This window comes from Larimichthys crocea, chromosome VIII, assembly GCF_000972845.2.
Source record: "Larimichthys crocea isolate SSNF chromosome VIII, L_crocea_2.0, whole genome shotgun sequence".
In the NCBI taxonomy this organism is placed as follows: domain Eukaryota; kingdom Metazoa; phylum Chordata; class Actinopteri; family Sciaenidae; genus Larimichthys; species Larimichthys crocea.
The window spans coordinates 17867694-17891800 of NC_040018.1; the positions used below are offsets into that span (position 1 = coordinate 17867694).

At 39.4% G+C, this 24107-nt stretch overlaps 1 protein-coding gene across 1 annotated transcript in view; it reads right to left on the minus strand.

The window, feature by feature from the left end:
- Nucleotides 1-24107, minus strand: part of kif26ba (kinesin family member 26Ba) — a 77885-nt gene that overhangs the window by 15808 nt on the left and 37970 nt on the right. The window contains exons 5-11 of the mRNA XM_019262413.2: nt 20815-21022; nt 8946-9161; nt 7881-7974; nt 5018-5163; nt 4608-4724; nt 3438-3624; nt 2442-2637 (exon numbers count right to left, since the gene is read on the minus strand). Coding sequence (XP_019117958.1) covers nt 2442-2637; nt 3438-3624; nt 4608-4724; nt 5018-5163; nt 7881-7974; nt 8946-9161; nt 20815-21022 — 1164 coding nt within the window. The remainder of the gene's footprint in view (nt 1-2441; nt 2638-3437; nt 3625-4607; nt 4725-5017; nt 5164-7880; nt 7975-8945; nt 9162-20814; nt 21023-24107) is intronic.

A 24107-nucleotide genomic window follows, 5' to 3' on the forward strand; every position in this document is an offset into this window, starting at 1 on the left:
CTAATATTGGGAGATGATCTATGTCCCAGAGAGCTTATCGCAGATAGGATGATAAAAGTAGGCTGTGTGTTTAAGAAAAGACTTTCTCCTGGGTGGGCTACTGCAATCATTCATAGCCTCATATATATATATATAATATATATAGATATAGTATATTATAGATAGAGAGTATATATTATATTTGTTTTTTTTTTTTTTGATATATATATATATATATGTGTGTGTGTGTGCGTGTGTGTGTGTGTGTGTTGAGGCCTTCGGGCTGACAGTGAGTAAAGCTCCTCTGTGGCTCAATACCTCATGCTGCTGTCCCCTTTTCTAAAAACACAGCCTGCAGGCATGTCTCACACACGTACAGTACGTGTACATTCACAGGCACACACACAGACACAAACACCCACAGTATGTACATAGTCATATCTTGACCTCCTCTTTCTCATCGATGCTCTCCTCGTCTCTCCTCCTCTCTTTTTTTCTTTCTATGTTTGCTGCCTCAGGCTTTAACAAACTCTCCTCTCTCTTCCTCGGTTCATCGCTATATCTCTGCTTGAGATTAATGTAGGTAAATTTGTGACTCATGAAGTATTCATTTGCATGTTAATTCAAGTGCTTTCAGCCTGTGCTGGATTTTTCTTTTTTTTTTTTTATCAGGGAGAATCTGCTGGATGTAATATGATGCTTTCTATGATTAAAACTAGGCTATAATGATCTAAATTCCTAGATCTTTATAAAAGACACAGATGAAGACAGCATGAAGAATGTGCTGGAATGTCCATGCTTATATTACAAATATTAAGTATTGCAATTGTAAAATGGGAAACTGGAGCAGTGAACAGCTAACTGTGTCCCTGAAGTGTCTTGTATGACAAGAGAGACTCCAGAGCGTATAGGATTGGGGGTGTCAATGGAAAAATTAGGGAGCTGTCAAAAGTAGGACTGTGCCACAAAAGAGACAGAGCAAACCAGGTGGGAAGTGGTTTGATTTTGGCCTAGAAACTACCCAATGAGAAAAGTTGTTGAATTTCAATGAATCTGTAGTTGAATTTGTGAGACGGAGCCTTAGCCGAGGGTCTAAGGACAGAGGGTGTCACTCCCTGTACAGATTGTAAAGCCAAAGGCAAATGTACTTGATGACTTTGGGCTATATAAATAAAACTGATTTGATTTGATTTGATTTAAATCTACATGAATATGTTGTGGCTGAAACATTGATCTTGCAAGACTGTTGTCTTTCTAGCATCGCTTTGAGATGCTTGGATTCTTGCCTGGACAACAGTCAAAGTACTGACTTTGTGGTTCTTGAACTGGGATGCTACAAAAACACGATAATTTCACTGATTCACTGGCATAGGATCACAGGTTTTCCTGGCAAGTACTGAAATAGGAATGGGATTATAAGAACAGGATGAGACTCAAGACAAAAGGTCTTTAAACGTCTTTAACTGTGATCAAATCAGCACAGCAGCATTCTTAGACTGGATTTCAGCATGTTTGGTTTTGTCATTGTTTCCATTATTGTCACATCACAGGAAAGTCAGTTACTCATTCAGTCTGTTGGTTCACTATGGAAACAATTAGATGGATCAGGATCGTCTGACCTTCAGAAAAAGATAATTGCTGTCTTACAATTAAAAGCTATTAGCTAGTCTTTTATAACCTGCTGACTACAGCCCTGCAGTGACACACTTTACCCATCTCACTCACATCCATGTTATCTTAGCTGCGCTCCCTAGCCTTTGCTCAGTGATTTGTGAATCTGTGACTGCGTTCTCAGTCTTTGGTTCTCGAGAAGTGGCAGTAACACAGCATACATTGTTAAACCAGTCCAAATCCCCTCACAATCCAACAACACTCAGAGTCACCAGTGCCAAGAGAGACTCAGCACAGCTTTGCTTGCAGCTTCAGTGTTAGGTGGCAGGTTGTTTTGCAATGTAAATGTAAAAGCTGGTGATTAAATTAACCTCGCAAGAAGCACAGAGAAACACAGCCTTAAGGAGAGTGGAAGAGCAAGGAGGAAGGATGGAAGAAAAGAGGAATTAAATATAGGGAAAGGTAAAATAAGGGTATTTACTGTACAGTTTGATCTTATAAACAGCCTGGACATACTAAACGTTACTACAGCAATCCAGATTTTTTCCAACTTAGCATATATTTTCTGCCTCCTAACTGTTCACCCCCTTCCTCCTCATCCTCCTCCTCCTCCTCCTCCTCTCCTCCTGCTCTCCTTGCCAGTCAGTTAAGCAGCAAAATGAATGTGATGAATATGCAACAGCAGCTGTTGTTGTTTATAACATTAAGTCCCCAAAACCTGAAGTAACTGAAGAGATTTCATCTGCTTTCCTTTCCTCTTCTCCTCCAGCTCCAAAACATCCTGCTTTCCTCCTCATCTCATCCTCCCCTCCCCTCCTCTCCTCTCCTCTCCTCTCCTCTCATCATCTTACTTGTATGGGATGTGCTTGCTCCCATTGACCAGGGCCAGAATCACGTTGCCGAGGGCAGATAAAGAAAGGCACAGAGGGGCCGAGCTGGGTGTAGAGTTCTCCCTGCTTTTCCCACCTCCTCCTCCACCTCCTCCAAGTACTTTAACATCACAGCTGCCCAGGTCCAGCAGGTGGAGGCGACTGCGACCTCCTGACACTAGCAAAGTGAAAAAATGTGTCAAAATGGAGGAAGAAAAACAAGAAGATGACAATAGGTAAGGATATTAGAGTGAGAGTGAAAGGAGAAGCGAAAGAAAAAAAGTGAAGAAAACAATAAGAAACAATTCATCTTTCTTTCTCATTCATATTGGAGTTCTGTAATAATTATTAAGCAAGTTCACTTTACATTAAAAAAGGCATGAATATCTTTTAAAAGGAGCAAAGTAAAGAAATCATTTAATCTATGAAGGAAGATCTGAATCGAAAAAGATTTAATCATATACAGACTTATATTATTATTTTATTTTATTATTATTATTATTATTATTATTATTATAGTATTTAAGTAAATTATCATTAACAAACATAGTGGTGTGTTCAGGAGTTTAGACCAGATAGATATGCATGCATACATTTAGTACTAAATGCTGTAATAGGAAACCTTTTTCTCTAAAGGTTAAGACTGCTAAAGAAGCACAGTTATGTGAGATAGACATCACTGATGAATTTACAGTTAATTATGTAAACACGTGTGCATGTTTGTATTAATCTAAATGCAGAATCTACATAGGGATCATGCAGCCTGTGAGAGGCGTGTGTATAACTCATATTTATCCATAAGTAAATAGATTTAGCTGTCTGTCGTGATTGGCAATATGTTATTAGTAACCATTTTATGCAGGTAAAAGTAGCTTTAATAGTGAATTTGTTGTTCTTATGTATTAATATTAATCGTTACACAAAAAAAGGGGCATTAATAATAACAGTAATGATTGTGTTAGAACAAACAGTACTTACTCCCTCCTTTGCCTGTTTTTTCCATGCGATACTGATATATGTGTAATGTAAACAGCATGTGTGAGTTCCTATGTTCTTCTTCGGTGGTGTTGCAGCTTTGGCTGCTGTGGCGAGCTGCTATGGCTGCATCCAGAAACCAGGCTGCCTTCTCTGGGGTCGGAGCACGCAGTTCAGACTGATTCTGGAGCTGGAAAATGTGTGGGAAGAGAGGAAATGTATGAATATTGTCCATATAGACACAATAAAGATGGGATGGTTGCCACACAAGAGAGGAGGTATCTTTTAATTGTTGCTGAGGCGGCTTGGTTTGCCTACCAAGAAGTGTCCAAACACTGATAATACTGTGTAGTATGAGGATTCTGTATCTATGGGATGGAATGGCATATTCAAATAAAGCATTTTGTAAATTGCCTGCAGGTATGGGAGACAGAGATAGAGGGAAGCAGAGATGAATGAGTGTAAGTGAGAGAGTGTGTGGTACTGCAGGATATCATTACTGATGAGATTATGTCAGATTAGTTAAGGATTACACAGATGTTCTTGTATCAGACTCTGTAATCCTATAAACATATAACTGCAGTCTCTCTCACACACACAGGCTCACTCTCTGTCATTCAGTCTTTTTTGGCACTCTTCTACATACGAACGCTAGCTCAGACTGTTGTGTAGTTTCTACCTTACAATAAATGATAATGATAATGATTATATTGATGATGAGAGGGTTGTTTAGCAGTCAGTAAATTAAAAATTCAAAAGTAAAGTCAAGTTTGAACATAAACAGACAAAACAAAAAAAAAATTCTATTTCTTCCAGTTTTGTTTTTGTCTTCTTTTACCTCTTTTGCCCTTGACACTGTTCTTCTTTGATTCTGACTGTTTCAAAAGGTACCATGTTTATTTCAGAAGAAAAATGACTCTAACAACAAGCTCAAATTGTATCTTCTATTCAAAGGTGTGTGTGTGTGTGTGTGTGTGTGTGTGTGTGTGTGTGTGTGTGTGTGTGTGCACATTCCATAATAGCTGAGACAACAGAGCAGTGCCGGAGGCTAAAAGAAACAAAGGTAAAGCACACTGATATCAGTCCTGAGGCTGGTCATGCACAAACTCACAGAATTAAATCTAACGCAGCAGCAGCTGCGGTGTGTTTAAATGTTTGCATGTGTGTATGTACCTGCATGCCACATATGGGGTCCTCACACAGGTAGACTCCAGGTGACTGTCCATCCTGTAAGCTGCCTGTAGCGACTTCAGACAGCAAGTCCTTCAGGTTTTCTTCTTTTCCCCAAACCTGCACACACACAGAGTCATTAGGTAGTACTTCATTGTTTTTATTCTCTGTCAAAATCACATTGATCTATAACTAAATCTGGTCAGATCAATCTTAAAGGGAGAGTGCAGCCTTCATTTAAACCGTAGAGAAGTCATCAGTTCTCAGTTAAAGGCACCTGATGACACTGCGAGCACTGCAGCTAATGCCATTACTACTTAGCAGCCTCCTTTCTTAAACGTCTGTGTCAGTAATGGCACCTGTTTAACTCTGCAGGGAATGTTTTAAATTGAGGTCTCGCCAGTAACACTGACCTCGACTGCAGAGACGCGCACAGAGAAGCGTGCTCCTGTTTTCTCCTTCCTCTCGTTGATGAGCTTAAACAACCAGGATATGGCACATGGGATTATACCCAGAGTCTGAAGAGAGTCATCACGGCCAATCATTGTGTAGGATTTACCTGAAAGAGACAGACAGAGAGAGAGACAAAATGAGGGAAGGTGAACAGTAACAGATGGAGAGATTTATCAAAAAAGACTCTTTTGTATGAACAGATGTGTGTGTGTGAAATGCGTGTTTGAGCTTTGAGATGAGTCCCTATGTGCCACAAGATGATACTTGCTCCCCCCTCCTCCCACACACACACACACCTGCTCTGTCAGGAGTTGGAGATCAAACAGACACCTAAACAAAGTCATATGTCAAACCTAACACTCACATTGACATGAACATTTACACAAAAACAGAGGCCATCAAAAGCCTGAATCGTGTAATGCAGGGTGGAGGAACGTGTTCAGATTTGTTCAGAGATAGGACGGAGGAGAGACTGTCACCTACACTATAATTTTACACTGTTCTCCAGCAATGTTTCTTGGAAAGTCTAGAATTACTGCCAAAACAAAGATGCATTTCATGATTTGTCTCAAAAATACTCTAAGTAAGAAACAGTAAACAAGGTAATTAAAGTGTAATTGTATAAAGTGTAACACATTATAGTGAATAACTTTTTAAGGTTGTCCATAGTTAGAGATAGATAGATAGATAGATAGATAGATAGATAGATAGATAGATCTGGCTACTCTGTGTGAAAGTGTACGTGAGTAAATTTGTGTGCTCCCCCATATGTGCCGTCAACCAAGGGCCACAGGGCCGAAGATAATGCTCCTTGTGTTACTTTCCCCATTTTAATTAGGAAAAAGGTAATGCCATTATAATGCAGCTTCATTAAGATCCATGGCCTTAGGTGAGCAAGATCATAAAGAATTATTTGTTCTGCTGCAGCCATTTAAACTGAAGCCAGCAAGGTCAGAGCGGCTCCATATCATTAATATAACAGTAAAATTGATTGAAAGAGCAAACTCCCTTTGATGGATTTCACAGTCACATAAAAGCACTTACAGTATTAAAGCCAGAATGTTCAGTTACGTCTGTCATCCAACACAATTAAACATAATAAGAGGTCTGTTTTTTGAGGCATGTTAGCCATGTGGGTTTCAGTCACAGTCATATAAAACAGTATGAATCATCATCAGGAATCATGACACAGTCGGTATTTTCATGTGCCAATATTAGAGAGCTGAATGAAAACATGTAAACATGGCGAGATGCACGCCATTGATCTGGACAGGCTGTCTGATGTGTGTACCATGTTGGGTAGTATCTTGGTAGAGCTGTAGTGATTATGTATGCATCTGTTTGTTTGATCTGTCTTATACGAGCCTTTTTGAGGGAGAAGAGCAGATTCTGCTCTCTGCCCACTTTTTAGCTTTCATGAAAATGTGTAAGGGCCTAAAAAACAAAGCCTAAAGGATTTATATTGCCATCTTTTGAGGTTAAAGGTTTAGGTTGTATGCACTGTACACAGGTTAACGTTATGTGTGTACCTTATTCCTGTTTATTAGTGATTGTGCCATCTCCGGGGAACAGTGCTGAGCTGTGAGACCTTTTTAAAATTGTGAGTTGTGATGTGGTATAACATGACGCAGACTGGAGACTGGAGACAATCATCAGAATTGTGTTGTGGAATTTGATCCATTTGATACAACATCATTTAAATGAAAAGTCTAGAAGAGCTGTACAATCTTTGAAGACACTATTGGAACATGTTTTTTTTCTTAATATACCCATGCAGAGAACAGCACAGATAATGGGAAACAAGGAGAGAGAGATGGGGAATGACATTTAATAAAGGTCCCTGTCAGACTCCAATGAGGGATGCTGCAGTTCAGTGGTTTAGAATCTAGACGACTTTTTTAATAGTTAAAACTGGGATATTATCTTAACTTTAATTAATCTGTCCAAACCAGTGCTGTCTAATCTGACGTTGCTCGCCCCATCGGACTTACGTTGTAGCAGCGTTCCCAACAATTACTCTAATGAGTTATTGTAACCAACAGTAATGACAGCAACATCACGAAATAAGACCCAAGAATACATACTTATTTTTTACCAGCCTCATGAGAAAGGCAAATAAGAATTTATGATACATAAAATAGTTTACTTTACCTCAGACATGACAAGGGACAAATCCCTTCAGCACAATCAAACTCAGTAGTTTGCATGTTTTTACTTCATTACTGTTTGTTCCAGTAAATGGCTCAGCTATTAACGCAGAAATGTTCCCTGATGAGCTGCAGCATTTACAGTAAATTCTCTGGTTTTGTCCTCTGCCAGCTGTTCAAGGGGACTAACAAACTCCAACTGGATGTCTGAAGATCACAAGCCAAGAAGCATAATGCTGCTTGCATGTACAAGGCTAAACACACCAGGGGCTGAACCAGGGTTAAGGAACATGTCTGTATGTGTGTGTGGTGGGTGATTGTGCCAGTACATGTGTGTGGGTCCAGACATGTTGCAGTGTGCAGTTCGAGGTCCTGACCCTTTTTAAGACAGCTTCTCTAAAAAAAAAAAAAAACAGCTTCAGAAGGATTAGAGCGAGTGAAAGAAGACAGAAACACAGACAGAGCAGACTGAGAATGCTTTCAGCAGTAATCCTCTTCTTTCTCTCTCTGATAGATGTGGGCCAGTGCAGAGACGGCCAAGTGAAAGACTGACACAATGACACTCACACACACACACACACACACACACACACACACACATACACACACATTAAAGATGACTCACAAGCCACACTTCTGATTTTGCAGTCTGTGTGCATGTGTGTGCGAGTGTTACCCAGCTTGGAGTGTCCAAAGCAGAAGACACAGCCATCTGCTCCATTCACCACCGACTGAATCACCTCGGCAACCGTTCCCGCACACACCTCCGCCTAGCAACAGGCAGACAGAGAGAGAGAGAGGAATGACGAGATGTATACGAACAGGGTCAAAAATAAACATACATACCTGAGCATATGCACAGACATGCAAGAAGTAAATAGACACCTTCATTCAAATCCAAATTAAAAGTGTCTATTTACTTCTTATTTATTCTTACTTCTATTTATTTGAGCATTAGTGTTTTTCCCTTTATAAATTATATTTATAATTCCTTATTTATTTATTACTTATAAATAATGTAATGTTACATCTAACAAGTTTCGATGATGGGTGTTTTGCTCTGTGAATGCTGTATTCACATTAGGTGCAGAATGGAAAGAACAGGAAAGCTTAGAGTTATCTCGTTTTGGGAGAATTTGTGTATTATTCCAGGATAGTTATTCTGATTGTTAGCGATTTAGTCACACCAGATAAATTTAAAATGATTCTAAAAAGAGCCATCCATTTGTAACAGTTGCGTGATGAATGAAACAAACATGTAACATGAAAAAAAATCTGTATACAAACAGGAATGTAAAAACAACAGTTTGTGGTTTTGGATGGTATTATGTGCTGGAACCCTTCCTTGGCTGGGCACAGAGACATCCTGGTGCTGGTAGCTGGATTTCTTTTTTAACTTTGGACAGAGCCAGGCTAGCAGTTAGCCCCATGCTTCAAATCTTTTAAGCTAACCGGCTGCTGGCTACAGTTTCATATTTCTGCATTTATCAAACTGTCCTTCAGTATTGGATTTAATTTAGATTAAAGTGCCAGTGATGGTGGCTTTGCAGCAAGTTTGTCACAAGTCTGTTGACACTTGAGTTGAGCTAATTTGAGTTAATTTGAGCCAAATAAGATATTTTAGCTGTCAGAAATATCTCTCACTTCGAATTACAACTTGAAGTCCAGTTTTCTGTATATATCTTTATTTTATAAAAACATGTATGTCTTTCAGGCTTTCCAAACTCTTCTTTTCTCTTACCTGTGATGCATCAGGAGGGAACGCAGCATCAAAGGTGAACATCTTTGGAGGGACCTGATTGGCTGCCGCTCTTTTCTGGGAGGGAACACTTGGTGTCTGATTGGCTGATGGGTCCATGATGGTGACTTGTTTCTTCCTGGGATCCACTTTAAGGAAGGAACTGGACTCAGCTGCATCCGACTGAGACACTGGGCACACCCGCACCATCACTTTCACCTGAGGGTAAGACGCAGAAAACAGATATACAAGTCAAACAACAGTCAGTCAAGACATTTTCAGCTTTATCCCTCACAAAAACACAATACAGATACATATGCTCAAGTTCAAGAGAACAGCAGCACTGTACAATTAGTTGGTTTTGTCATTTTACTTCTCGTCTGGATACAAGAGGGGAGTACTAAAATTCTTTCATTTTTAAACTTTTGATGATGTCTTTGCAGTTTCTTAGATATATAACTGTAGTGCACTTCTTTGTTTCTGATGGTTTTTCTCCATCACCTCAGCCATGTTGGCATCACTGCTTATTCTTACCCACTTACACTTTCACGGCACTGAAAGATTTTCTAAGTAAACCTACCCTGACTCAAAACTATGATTTGATAATCCTTAAGGATTGTTGTTAGAAGGTATCTGGACCTCAGCAGCGGCAAAGACTCCCAAAGAGTTCAGCTTTTTAGTTGTGGTAAGACTTACATGAATATGAACATGTTTTCCCTCTCTCCCTCTCTTTATAATCTCATTCACCCTAAATGCTCTTTCTCCCGCCCTTCTCCGTTTGCCTTCTTTACCTGTCACTCTTTTCTTATCTCTTTCACCCTCTATCCTAAATCCTCTTTCTCTCTTCTACCCTCCTCTCTACCTACAGCTCACTGCCACATATCAAAAGCCTGAAGTGTGAGAATCCTATTTCAGCTCTCTCTCCTCCTCTCACTCTTCCTTTCCTCCCACTCCTGTCACAAACTGTTAGCAGCCGCAATTTACCGCCTGACAGCTGCTGTTGTTTTCTTTGATATGAGAGGAAGCAAAGCGCTGCGTCATCGAATCTCAGTGAGCTCCAGAACATTTTAACATATAAACAACCTTTTCTCTGTTAGTTAGAGATATTTTTAAAGTTTGAGGTGTCTTCTTGCAGTTTATTAATGCTCTCTTCTTCTCCTCCTCTGGCTCACCTGGGTGAATTAGTCTTTGTCTCTCTCATTCCTTTGATCTCTAACTGATTCACCCTGGTGTGTCTTCCTCTCGCCATGTTTGTCACTAAATATTTCTTCCCACTACATGATTATTCAGAAGACTTAACACAGATTTTCCCTTCTGAAAGTTGGGAAAAGGGCTTAATTAAAGCAGATGATTGGATTGGATTGGAGTGTCAGGTGCAATGAGTGCTTTTTAGATTCAGTCTTAACCACACCAACTGTCTCAGAGACTGATCTGAGCTGCCCTCATCATTAAATGCACTTATATTTACACTGTGACACTGGGGATAGAAATAAGTAAGGAATAAGTTAATTAGGTTGTCTTAGTAAAATGTTGCACATGGTTACAGACCAATCAGCATCCTATGAGGAACTACTGGCAGCTACAGCATGAGCTACAGGTGTGGTTTAATACTAGACAGACTGCAAGGGTGGATAGTAACAGATTACAACGTATTTGAGTAAAAAAGTATATTTTAAGGAATGAATAGTACTCATGCTCCTTTTAAAAAAATAAAATAAAACAAGCACTACCATCATAGCACTGATGATGAAGCCCCAGTCTAAGAAGCAGTTTTCAGCATCAACCCCTGGCCACAATTTTATACGGAAATCTAAGAGCTTGCTGTGCCTCACAAAAAACACAAAGAACTCTGCTTTTAAAAACTCCTCTTCTAACCTCTGCAACCACACTAAAGTAGGTATCACATACTTTAGGTGAAAATACAATTGTATATAGTGTCTGTTTTTTCACTCCTCTCCCAAGTTGCTTGAGTAAGAGCTTGAAGTTATGAGTTTAATCTAATATTGGACAAATTTGCTTCTAGTTCTTTAGATGCAATAAAAATATTTTTTTGCAATTTACATTTTTTTTGACAAATGTTTTGATCTCTGAGAACCTTTAGTATTTGATGCTTTACGTTTCTGACTGTTTAGTTTCTGAGGACCACACGTCCTCACCCGTATCATCTTTTTTGTACACGTAGATGGAATAAACTGAGCACAACTGAGAACATGAACAATGGCAAGAAATCCAAATCAAGCTCACGGTAAATTGACCACAGCTTGGAATGCTGATGGCACAAAACATTAGGATTGTTTTGGCCAAGACAGTTTAAATCATGACAGATGTAAAGAGATGAATTCCCTCTAAACAGCAAAGCAGCTGACAGCAGTCCATATGCAATTTCTCATCCTTACATTCTTGGTGCTATGGGTTGACAGAAACTGCATGAATGCATCATTAGTTTTGGTTTCTGTGAGACTAGACCATTTATTTGGGGAGGTGCTGCATGTTCAGTCTGACCCTCGATCCTCATCCTTTAAAAAAATCCTGAATGAGGCTACAGCATCTGTGTGTCCTTCTACTCCCTAATCTAATTATGATACAGAGAATCAAAGGATGGAGAATAGTGCAGAATATTCAAGTATATGTGCAAGAATAAGTCCTCACATCTATCATAGATAGTACTTATTGTTACATTATTCAATGTGTGCTAACTCAACTAGTATACTGCGACAAAACATTCCTTAAAAATGAAAAAGGGAAGTCTCTTCTGTACCCTGTGTTTTCTAAACAGGGAAGGATTTTGTCGACATGGCTCTGAGGTGCAGGGCAGATGAAAAGACTACTGTGTTTATATGTCTCCTAAGAGGGAAGAGGAGAGAGGAGGAGAGATCTTTTGTCTGTTTGTTCTTGTTAGTGCGGATGAATCATCGTCTGAAGAGTGATTCTACACTGCGCTTCCAGTTAAACACCACCATGGGATTACAAATCACACAGTAATCCCAAAACACTCCAAATCCCTTTGCACTCGGAGATAGAGTGCTCACAGAATAAAGAGAAGATTGTTAGTAAGTTCAACTATATATTTATTTACTTACTCAGATATGATCATAAAAATGGGTAAACAATGAACACAAGTTAGTGGCAAGAGAAAAAACTCATCTTTGGATCATATTGGATGAGTATCTGTCTTTGTCATTGGATATTCATGTTTGTGTTTGGCTTTATTTCTCAAGTAAATTGTATTATTAGTTGATTATCTCCGACCATGTTTCTGTGCTGGTAGATAAGATCAATAACACACGTTTACCAATCCATTCATTTTCTGTGACCCTTATCAGGGTCGCGGGGGGCTTGAGTCAATAACATACAGTATGTATATAAAGCAATTTTCTACAAATAATATTTTAAAAATCTGCTTCCTTTTTTTGTAGCAGTGATTTGCAATAAATTATTTCATGGTCCTGAGTCAAAGAACCAAAGGCAACCCAAACAAGGTCATACTGAAATTTGAACACACAATGATATTTGATCAAAATAAAGCATAAAAGCCTGATGGTAACTAATATACTGATGTGTAAAAAGCACAAAGGCAAATAACATGCTAAGAGCTCATACTATGTAGCTGTTTATATAAACATTTCTCACTCTCTCCATCTGCCACATACACACACCTACAGCACATTAACAGGCTTTCCTTTGGTTGCATCATTCAATAACCATAGGCCATTTAAGAGAGTTGGTTCAATAAAGCAAACGAGTGTGCATGTGAGTGTTTGTGTTAAAGTCTTTCTAAGATGAAGGTAAATTTAAAAGTGTGTCCATAGATGACGTGAGATAAACTGAGATTCCAGCTGAATACAATAAATACGTAACCTTGGTGACCTGGAAAATCTATGACGGCTTAATGTCAGGTCAAGAGTTTCTTAACACTACACAAACACACACACATACACACACTAAATTCAGTGCTACGCCCTCTCCTGACCCCAATAAAAGAGCCCATCAGATCAGTAAGAGCCTGGGGGAAGGATTTTACCGTTGCACGCTTTACAAGGCGTAACTCATAAAGTCTTCCCTCCTGAGAGCCCATTTCCTCCTCATGTCTGAGAGTGTGAAAGAAGGAGAGTTGCTGCTGTGTGTGTGTGTGTGTGTGTGTGTGTGTGTGTGTGTGTGTGTGTGTGTGTGTGTGTATGTATGTGCGTGTGTGTAAGGTATGAACGGGTCCATGATGTGATGTCTGTTTCTCAAAATATTGTGAAATAGCAAGAGTCATACGTGGAGTCAATAACCTCATTTCCTACTTTACCAAACTATTAACATCTGGTGCACTGGTGCATCAACACAATTAATGCCAGCTTTAAACACATATTATCATATGTGACATTTCTGCATGAAAAATGTCTATAAACACTGTGCCTACATACATTTTCTTGAGTTGTGTACCGCAATTCATTGATCAATGTTCAAACCCAGAGAAATACATAATTATATTCAGGTTTTATTGTAGTGTGTTTCCTTCCTTGCTTACTTCTTACACTTCTGTGTAAACACAGGATACGTACACCAAATATGTCAGAGAGTGAGGAAATAAGTCAACAAACGTGACATAATGTGAAGTAATCTAATACATTGCCTTGTCTGGGAAAAATTTCTGCCCGAATTACGATTTTCATCAGCAATAGAATTTCTTTAACAATCAAAACAACAACTTTCATAATGCCACATCCTCATCTTAAAAGTTGCCATTTTTTTTGTCTGGTTATGATTTTCATTAAGTAAGTTCACGTGTTTGCACGTGTACTCAAATCCACACCTACGATATTCTCAGAGGAGCCTTGGCCTAGTTCCACTTGGGAATCAATACATGTTGCAAAGTGCTGCTTGCAGCCACTGTGACATGCAGGTACATATATGCAGGATAAAGACAAAGCTAATGGATCCTGTGTCCTTCATGAAAAAAGAAGGGAAAGAGAAAGAGTTAGCGGTGTTTGTTTTCAGAAAAGAGAGAGTACCGAGAGAGAAATAGGTCAGTAATGACTCTAAGATACTAACACATCGCTCCCACAGTGATCTCACACTTTGTCCACCTCTTGATCCCTTCATCCCTCTCTTCCCCTCCACTTTTGCTTCCCACTCCCACAACACCTATAGACCCTTCCCATCATCAGTCTCTCTTTATTTTTGAGAAACATTGTATTTGCTCGATAGCAGCCACCCACTCTTTTCCCTCTGTTTCCTCCCTTCTCTCTTTGGCTCATCTCCCTCCTATCCCCGTCTCACTTTCTCCTTCATCCTCAGAACAAATGACAAGACAAATCACAGCCTCTCTCTATACTTCCCTCTTTCCTCTCACATTTCTTGCTGCAGTGAATACTGATGTAAGCTTGTGAGCTGCTGAAATGAAAACCAAGGGGAAAAAAAGAAAGAAATGCCGGAGAGAGTGTTTCTTTTTGACTCTTTTTCTTCAAGTCTCAGTGGGAATATTTAACTTCTACTTGATTTGGAGAACAATCGATATCTGTGTTCTACTGTACTGTGTGTCTAAGCATGCATGATAACAGTGTTCAACATACAAAAGCATATGCTGTGTCTTTTTTTAAACTACAATACCACTGTGTCTGACATATAGGTCCGCTGATCATGCCTGGAACAGCTTGAGGGTTAATTCCCATGCTAAAGGGTACATGCTATGACAGATGTTGAGGCAAGGAGTCACATTTTCCTCCCTGAGAAACTGACCCCTAATGTATTCTCTTGGCTATAAAGCTTCCGGTTCCTCCATTTTATACTCCACACTCAGGCACAATGAAGCATTTCAGCCAATTTAAGTAAAGGAATTCAGCTAAACCGCAACAAGCAACACTGAGCTGAGACAAGATTGTTCAATAGTACCTCACAGCAGTGCTTCATTACTATTGGCTGGAAAATCAATAAGAGACTGAGACTGAACTCTAATTGGTTCCCAAAGACTGTAGAAAGACATATTCGTGCAAACACATGTACAGCGAGATAGATACAAATACCATATGGGAATAGCAAGTTCAGGCTTCAGATCAATTCTAATTTTAACTAATTTATTCATTCCAGCTCAGCTCACAGTGTCACAAGATCCATGTTTGGCTGTTCTCAGTTGGAAGTAATGCAGAGATCTTACAACTCAACTGAGGTTTGTATTTGGGTGTAATTCAACAAGGATGAGCCAATTTATTACTTAAAAGAAGTCTTCTCTCAGAAATAAACAAAGAACTGGACGGTCTAAGTTAAGTTAACTATGTGAACGCTAACAGGATTAAATGTTCAACAAAATGTCACTTTGGTCTCAATGGTCTTATCAAAGCCATAATCTCTGTAAACAGAGCCTTGCATACAGACTACATATGAACACAGAGTCTGTAGGCGAGGGACCAAGAGTTTGCAGCGTTCTGGTTTCTGCCGTAGTGTGAACAGTACTGACCGATCACTTTTAAGTGAGCTTCGGTTGCAAATAGTCTATGTGGAGAGCAAAAGAGGCAGAACGCATTGGCCGAAATGTAATCTCGAAACCAATCTGCCATTGTCTGACATTGATTTATCTTTTTAATTCGCTTTTTTAAAACAATTTAACTGCATTCATCATAAGCAAAACAAATATTTATTCATTTAACACAGTGAGTGACAGAAGCATTTCTTGTGATAAACTGATCAGTCGGGAGTAAAATTGGTTGAAATTACGTGGTTCACGTCTATTACCAAATTCAAGTCAATTTCATTTATATAGCCCCAAATCACAAATTAGTCTGAGAAGGCTTTACAGTTTGTAAGTGTGTGTGTGTGTGTGTGTGTGTGTGTGTGTGTGTGTGTGTGTGTGTGTGTCAATACTGACAGCATTAATATTTCAGCTACAAGGTGGAACAAAGTGGCTACTGGATTCCCATAACAGACTCACTCATTCATTTAGATACAAGACACACAGACACTCTGAAGACACACAAATGCCCATGGAAAATATACTTGCGTATGCTCATTCATGACACAGACGCACATGGCTTGTGGCCTGAGAGGTATCGTAGCTGCTATTAAAAATTGATTAACTGTCATGGTATCATTTTTCCCCAAGGTCAAGTCGCAATCTGTGAATGTGCATGTGTGTGTGCAAAATGGTGGCTGCAAAGATGAAAGAGATGGGGGAAAAAAACTCCCACAGTCCTTCGTTGTCATTCAGATATGGAGAAAAACCAACAGGGGAGGGATAAAGGGATGGTAGGACTAAAGAAGTCTTATTCATTCACTCGAGTGGAGAGGAGAGAAAGCTTTATAATGTTTTTAATATTCTTCATCCCTCTTCTGACATGTATGTACAATAGATCAGTTATAAGCAGAACTGAGGATAAAGTGCAGCAAGCTTAAAGAAGAAAATTTAAGCCCTGGGAAGACCTGGGACAAGAGTCTTGTACTTAGAGACTTTATGTAGTACGTGCATGAAAACATGGTAAAGTGTCCTTTAGGGTGATTTTCCAGTGGGGAAAAATGATGAAGAGAAAACTGTACTAGCTGAGCAGGTATAATGTTATCTTAACGTGTTCACAGTGTCACAAGATCCATGTTGGCTGTTCTCAGTTGGAAGTAATGCAGAGATCTTACAACTCAACTGAGGTTTGTATTTGGGTGTAATTCAACAAGGATGAGCCAATTTATTACTTAAAGAAGTCTTCTCTCAGAAATAAACAAAGACATTTCAACAAAGATTGAGATATGGTTTGGACCAAAATGGTGGACCGACTAACATTCATATCCTTTGCTATAAAGTGACAGTGAAGTGCAAGTTGGGCAGAGAGAAGGAATTATAATTTCATAATTTAGCATTAGTCTGTCTAAACTGCTGCTGAATGACACGTGTGAACTTCCATGAAACCCATAGCAGATAAAACCCATTTTAGACCCAGTGATTGAAGATCCAAGGTCAGAAAATAAGATATCTTTCTCAGTTACAGATGAAGATTGGTTTTATTCAATCTTTCAAATCCTCAGTATTTTACAAATCTTCAGTTTTCATCCGAGTTAGTCTGCTGTGACTGTGTAACTCTAAGTGATAATAGATGCACAGCTTAATTTCCTTGACTGATACACATCTCCCCCTGCAGTCAGGGGTCTGAATGGAAAGCTCCCAGCTGGCTGATTTGATTAAAGTGAGACGGAGCTTACCAACAACATGTAGAGGATCATCGTGTATAGAAATAACAGAGGGGAGTTTGAGATACAGACGTCACTCAGAGTGTCACTGAGGGACCCTATTTAATTTGACATCCCTGGATGAAAGAAGGCTGAACTCTTTCTCTCTTTGTGCAACACACACACACACACACACACACACACACACACACATGCAGTACATCTGACCTGTGCAGGTTGATTTCCCCTGGCTTTAGCTGTGATGTCTCAATCTGTTTTCTGCCATATTAACATCGGGGAGAACACTAACCCCCCATCACACTCGCAGACAAGCCCATGTATTTTGCAGGATGTGATGTATCATACACACTTTCACCAGGGGCTTTGCTGCTTCCTTGACATCTTTCATTGTACACTATAATCCTATGAATTTGTGAGCATGCAAGCCTGTGTGCATGCATGTGTGCGTGTGTGTGAGCGTGAATGTTTGCAAATGCCATTTCAGCAGGGGGCGACCCCCACTGCAGGTGACATTTTTACTGGAGAAATGTCACCACAGTCATTTTCTTCCCATATGTTTTCACGTGTGTGTGTGTGTGTGTGTGTGTGTGTGTGTGTGTGTGTGTGTGTGTGTGTGCAGGATCTGAGTGTGTGTTTGATTAAGTCTTGGCAAGCTTTAACTGATTTCACAGGAGAGCCTTGTTATGTTCCAAATACCAGAAAGTCTTGCTGTCTTGGTACCATGATGTCCTTTCCTTCTTTTATTCCCCATTTAATTTCAAACCACAGAATTGACAGAGATGAATGCTTATCAGAAAACATGTCAGAAACACTAATTAAACAGGGAATTGAAAAATTCATATTCAGAACTCAAGAAGTTACAGCATGGAGGCGGTTAGCTTAAAGACTGGAATCAAGGGAAATAGCAAGCCTGGGTATGTTGGGATTGGATGGTTTGCTGCCAGCAGGGCAACAGAAAGATAAAATAGCTGCATAGCTGAAGTCACAGATAAAACTACTGGACACCTTAATCAAAGATCCACCATAACACAGATCACACTAGAATGATTACTGTGAGAAGTCCACATGACTGTGAAAAGGGGGGTGTCTAATTAAACAGTCATAGCAGCAGGAATTTGTACACAGCAAGGCGGGCCAGACAGACTAATCACTTCTTTCACAAGATCACAGAGGATCATAGTGGGATGAAACAGAAGCCAGAGTGGTATAATGAGACAGATGGACTGAGCGAAGAAGTGTTTTTGTGTGGTTCATAATGTATGATGACGTTTTCGTGCAGGGGTGCATAATGTAAGTTTTATTTGGCTGTTGTGTGCGTGTGTGAGTGCTTGTAAATATGTGAGTGTGAATCAGTCTCCCTGACAACTGAGGAGACATCTGTCACCTCCATATGGAGATAAACAGAGATAGAGCCTAAAAGGATGGATAAAAAAAAAAAAACACAAAAAATAATCAGAAAATATGAAACACAATATGATACAATGTTTTGTTCAAAATATCAAGAATACAAATTTATACCTATATGGATTTTGTCACACTTAAGTACATTATGACTGCTTTATCTTTATATTTTTATACTTATATTATTATTATAATATTATTTTTAATACTGAAATGTGCTTTGCTTGATTGCAGTACTGTAGAGAGTGACATGGCAAACAAGTAGTGTGTGAGAAATTCTGCATTTTGTCTGACTAAAAGTTTATGGATCAATCTAACATTACTACATATACATCTCGTTTCAAACTCAGCTGAACTGAGTGAGTGGGTTTGTCCTCTAATCTAGAATTAATATGAATGTCAACACACATACACATTTTCACACATTAAACTTAAAGTGCTTCAATAGATGAGTGGTTGTACAGTAGCACATGTCACATAACACATGCAAATTCTCTGATTTATTCTATTTAGACATTGTTTCATGTCACGGCTCTTTTGCCCTCTTACTTAGGCAAAAAAGAAAAAAAAAAGATACACATGTATGCAAGTACACACAGACAGATATGATCTCACAGTATGCACACCTTTGTACACAAAAACACAACCAGACATTTGTAGGGTTCCCTCTCCTTCTCTGTGTTTGGTAATGGACACTTCTGTGTCATGTCTGTTTGATTTTGTCCTCCATAGGCATTTGTTTTCTATCAGTGAGGACACACACACACACACACACACACACACACACACACACACACAGGCACGCACACAGTCAGTGAGCCTCTCACTCAAACTGTGGAGGAGGGGGCACTAAAAACTCATTACATGGACGATCAATATTGCACACACTTGAGAAGCTCCACCCCCTGCATCCACAACACACACACACACACATTTTACCAACCGATGGCAACGGTGACAGATGACTTTTGTCAGCCTGAGATGTGTTACCGTGGTAACCATTAGGCTGCATTCCGTTATGGTACAGCAGGGGTGTCACACACGCACACACATACCAGCACATGCATTCAACACATTCAGATAAAGTGGCCAAGGTCATGATAAAATACTACAGCCACTACAATACAACTGTTTTCACATTCATGTGCATAAAATCTAGAGAGCCTCGGAGTGGCATAAAGTGAAAAAAGGATTAAAGGCCATGTTTTGACTATGTTGACTGCTTGAAATGCAATTTTGTGCATACAGGATACAATTCGTTCCCATGTTTTGGTTCATTTGTGGGTACAAGTGTACACATAGAGGCAGCACAACAGGACCAGTCTACCTTGAACGCAGAGGTAGGGTAACAAAACACCAACGTCTTAATCCAAGACCCACCATACTTAAAGACACACACAATTCATTCAACAACACTGTTAGCTAAATAGTTTGCTCTGTTACATTCTTAGTTAATCATGTTCATGCATAAACCTTGGACCTTTACTCTAATATTAGCATTACCATATTTTTTTAACTAGCAGTAATATACCTTGAGGGCAGAAAGTTGGTATAAGCTACAACCCTGATTCCAAAAAAGTTGGAATTCTACGTAAATTAAAATGCAATGAATTTTTAAATCTTTTTTGACCTATATTCAGTTGAATATAGTACAAAAATAAGATATTTAATGTTCAAACTGATTGAAAGTATTAACTATATATTTTTTTTCTTTTATATATACGTTCATTAGGCATTTTATGCCTGCAACACATTCCAACAAAAGGGTGGGAAAGTCAATGTGCTGTCAATCTGTTTGTCACATTCCATAGGTAAAAAGCTTGACTGGTAAGGATGTGGCGAGATTCACCACTTTATGAAAAACAGTGAGAAAATAGTTGACTAGTTTAAGAACAATGTTTTTTAACACAAGATGAGTTGGAGCTCAAATTTATTATAACAAACTTTATATCTTACAAAATGTGTCTGGGCCTTTGTGAATACTTGAATTTAATGAATTGCAAATGATCTGTCCGACTAACTTCTAGCCAGTGGAAAAACAGCAACATTTTGGGTACTTAAATGAGACTCATCAAAGCAATGTCCAGGCATATCCAGGCATCCAACCAAAGCTTGGAAATAAATAAGGAGATAAATAGTGGATGAATTTTCAAAATGAGTGGAGGTTAATCAACATTGTCCTTGAACATTAGGAACAAATACAGATACACATACACAGAGTGACACATAGGTTCATTGTCATATTCTTTAACTCTTTTTTGCAAGAATCAAGACTCCTACCAACACTGCAGCCAAATAAAATATATTTTTCATTTACCTTTCCAAGTCCAGGGGTATCTTTGATTTTGTTGGCTGCACGAAGAAGGCAGGGTGGAGCCGGGGGTGGAACCGTCAACAGGGCAGCACTAAAATTAGTGGGGAACAGAGGAGGGTCACATGACGGTGATGATGATGTTACTGGGGCTGTGACTGCGGCGGTCTTCTGCTTCTTCTTCTTGGATGCTAAATTCAACTTTTGTGCAGCTCTGAGAGAGGAAAGAAGGAAGACAAGAAGCCACCCATCAATAAAGTGAATACATAAAAACTATATACTAAATAACAGATAAATGTAAGGATGGTTCTATACGTAATTACACCCTTTTAATTCACCGCAGTACAACCATGGCAAATACTAATTGCAGAATAGATCTCGATTACACACCTTTCAACACACACACCCACACACATGTATACACTGCTGGTTACATGTGTAGTAACATCTGGATGGGGAGTGGTTCATTTGCGTTCTTGCTGCTCAATTCCCTGCAGCATTCAGCTCAAAAAATAAAAAAATAAACTAATATATATTTGTCAGTATTATATATATTATATATATATATAAACACACTGTTCCATTTATTCTGCACTCAGAATGTTCTTACTCGTTCTCTCCTTTTAACTTGAACTTTTCTAATCTCCCTTCTTTCTCTTTCTGTTCTCCTTGCTCTCATTTCTTACTTCAACACAGCAGGCTGTCGCTGTCTGCTTCTCTCAGCACCATGGCACTTCAGAAAATGTTTAGTGTCCAACTTTGTCTTCTCCCTTTTCTAACGCTTTCTTTCTTCCCCAGCAGAAATACGACATATAAGAAGCTGAATTTCTACTTCACTTTACATGAAAGGGACTTATATCAATAAGAAGACAGTTATTTACAGCTATTTACACCTCCACATTTATCTGACATCTTTAGCTTCTTTTTAGTTAGGTCACATGCTGGTTAACTGATGGCCAAATTGTTATAATACTGATCACCACTTGTGAGCATCAACATCTTTGTCAAGTAAAATATATTTATATTTGGTAGCAGAGGCAGTGCACATAAGGCTGAGTACTAAATCATATATAGCTAATGAATTATGTAGATGTAGTTAATAATACGTTTTTTGATGAAAGCATCAATATAATACACACTGACCGTGGAGTAGAAAGGCGAAGAGAGATTAAGTCAGAGTGATGTTGGGGGAAACCCAGGGACAGTAAATCTGCAGGTAGTAATTCATCTACAGTAAACTGATTTATTGTTATTAGGAGAAATATTCACGTGTCAGTGTAATTCCTTTTCTGAGATTCATGCAGCCACAATTCAAACAAGCAGATTTACTGACAAATCTGAGTTATACACAGCAGCCATATTAATGATACGATAAAAGACCTCTAAAACTGCTCAGATAAGAAGTCTTGCTCTGTTCTGTTTTAATCTAGCGTCACATATATTTCTATGATTTTAAAGAGAGAGCGAGAAAAGACCTTGCGACCTGACACACTCTCTGTCAAAGAGCCATATTCTCACATCATTGGCTTTCAATTAACTGCAGCAGGTTACAGAAATGAAAGTGAGAGGGGGGAGAGAGAAAAAGAGAAATAGAAGAGAGGCAGGGACAGTGCAAGACGAGGGAAGGGGGGGGATGTGGACTCAGTGACCCGTGGAACGACGAAGCGTTTCACCATTTGACTAGCTCTCCCAGGAGATTTGTGTGTGAATCGGTGTGTAGGTGTGTGTTTGTGCATGTGTGTGCGAGTGCATAAACTGCATGAAACAAAGCTCCACTCGAAGACCACTAATTGGTTTTTCACCGCGTGAAAGCTAAGCTTACATCCGTATTGCAAAAAATACCATTAAAAGCACCTGAATGCTTCAAATCTCCCATGCAGCATGAAGATACATGTGTGGTAGATCACAAAAACACTGTTTCAGGTGCTGGAATTTACTGTATCATAAATATAATAATGATTTCAGTCAAATCAGTGGATTCATGTTCATCAGAAGGAGCCACAAGAAGGATATGAATTCAAATCTACCATTGGATTTCTGTGTAAAAATGGCAGCTGTGCCTGCTGCAGTGCCGATGCTTGCAGGATAAGATGTGACTATGATGGATTCATGCATGGTTACTCTGCTGCACTCTGGGAAAAACACATGTATTAGCTTCTCTTTTCTTTTTTTTTACACAATTGTTTTATAATATATTCGTCAAATCCATCAGCCACATCCATTTCACAATGCATGCTGTGCATCTATTCATATGTGTGTATATTACCCTCCTATTATGTCCTCTCAGTCTGACTGCTTTAATCCGTGCCACAATTCAAGCATGGTGCAAACACGCACACACAAATACGCATGCCATCTAATTGGTAGCGTTTAATGACAAGTGGCCTGGGATTTGGCCAAGTGGATCTATTCCAATCTAACCCTAAAGTGAAGGGCACTTGTTTTCCATCCTTCTACTCCATCAGCTCTTCATCTGTCACCTCCCTCCATTTATTTGACTCCCCCCTTTATTCATTCCTCCACTCTTCTCCATCCCTCACTTCCCTCCTCCTCTTTCAATTTGAAATCCCTCTCATTCTACAATCATCCCTTCATCTTCCCCTATATTTTATTCCCTTTCTCCCTCATTATTTTTTATCTTTCCATCCTTTGCTGTCTCCCTTTTGGCCTCCACATATCCACTCGTCCATCCCACCATCCATTCAGCCTTCCTTACATGTATTGATCCCTTCATCCATCCGTGCGTCTCTTCCCCTCAGTCCCATCATGTGTCTCTCTCTTGTTATAAAGCAGTACAGGCCACAAATGGTCCAGACCCTAACATGCTGATGCTTCGCTTTCCTCTTTATTCCACACAACAGCAAACACTTTCACTTGACACATTCTTACAGCTTGAAAACACACACACACACACACACACACACACACACACACAGCTGATATATGGCTGGTGTCTCTGGGTTGTGTTGTTGTCCCAGCGTCTAATTACTTTCTATTTAACAGGCCGTCAGTGGGGGGAGATATAGGCAGAGACAGAGAGTGATGGTGTGTGTTTGTGTGTCTGTGTGTTGTGGGGGGTCAGAGAGACTGGCATGGACAAAGGACTGGCTTTACTGACACTATCTATCGACATGTACATACACTGTCCAATTTACACACTTCCTGCTTCCTATTAAGACACCATCTTACATGCTGAACAGACTGCAATAGACTGCAATAGCGCACACATGCCTGGCCAATGAAATATTAATACAATGCTGAGCTCAACAAGGCGTTAAGATAGCCACATGATACTACTA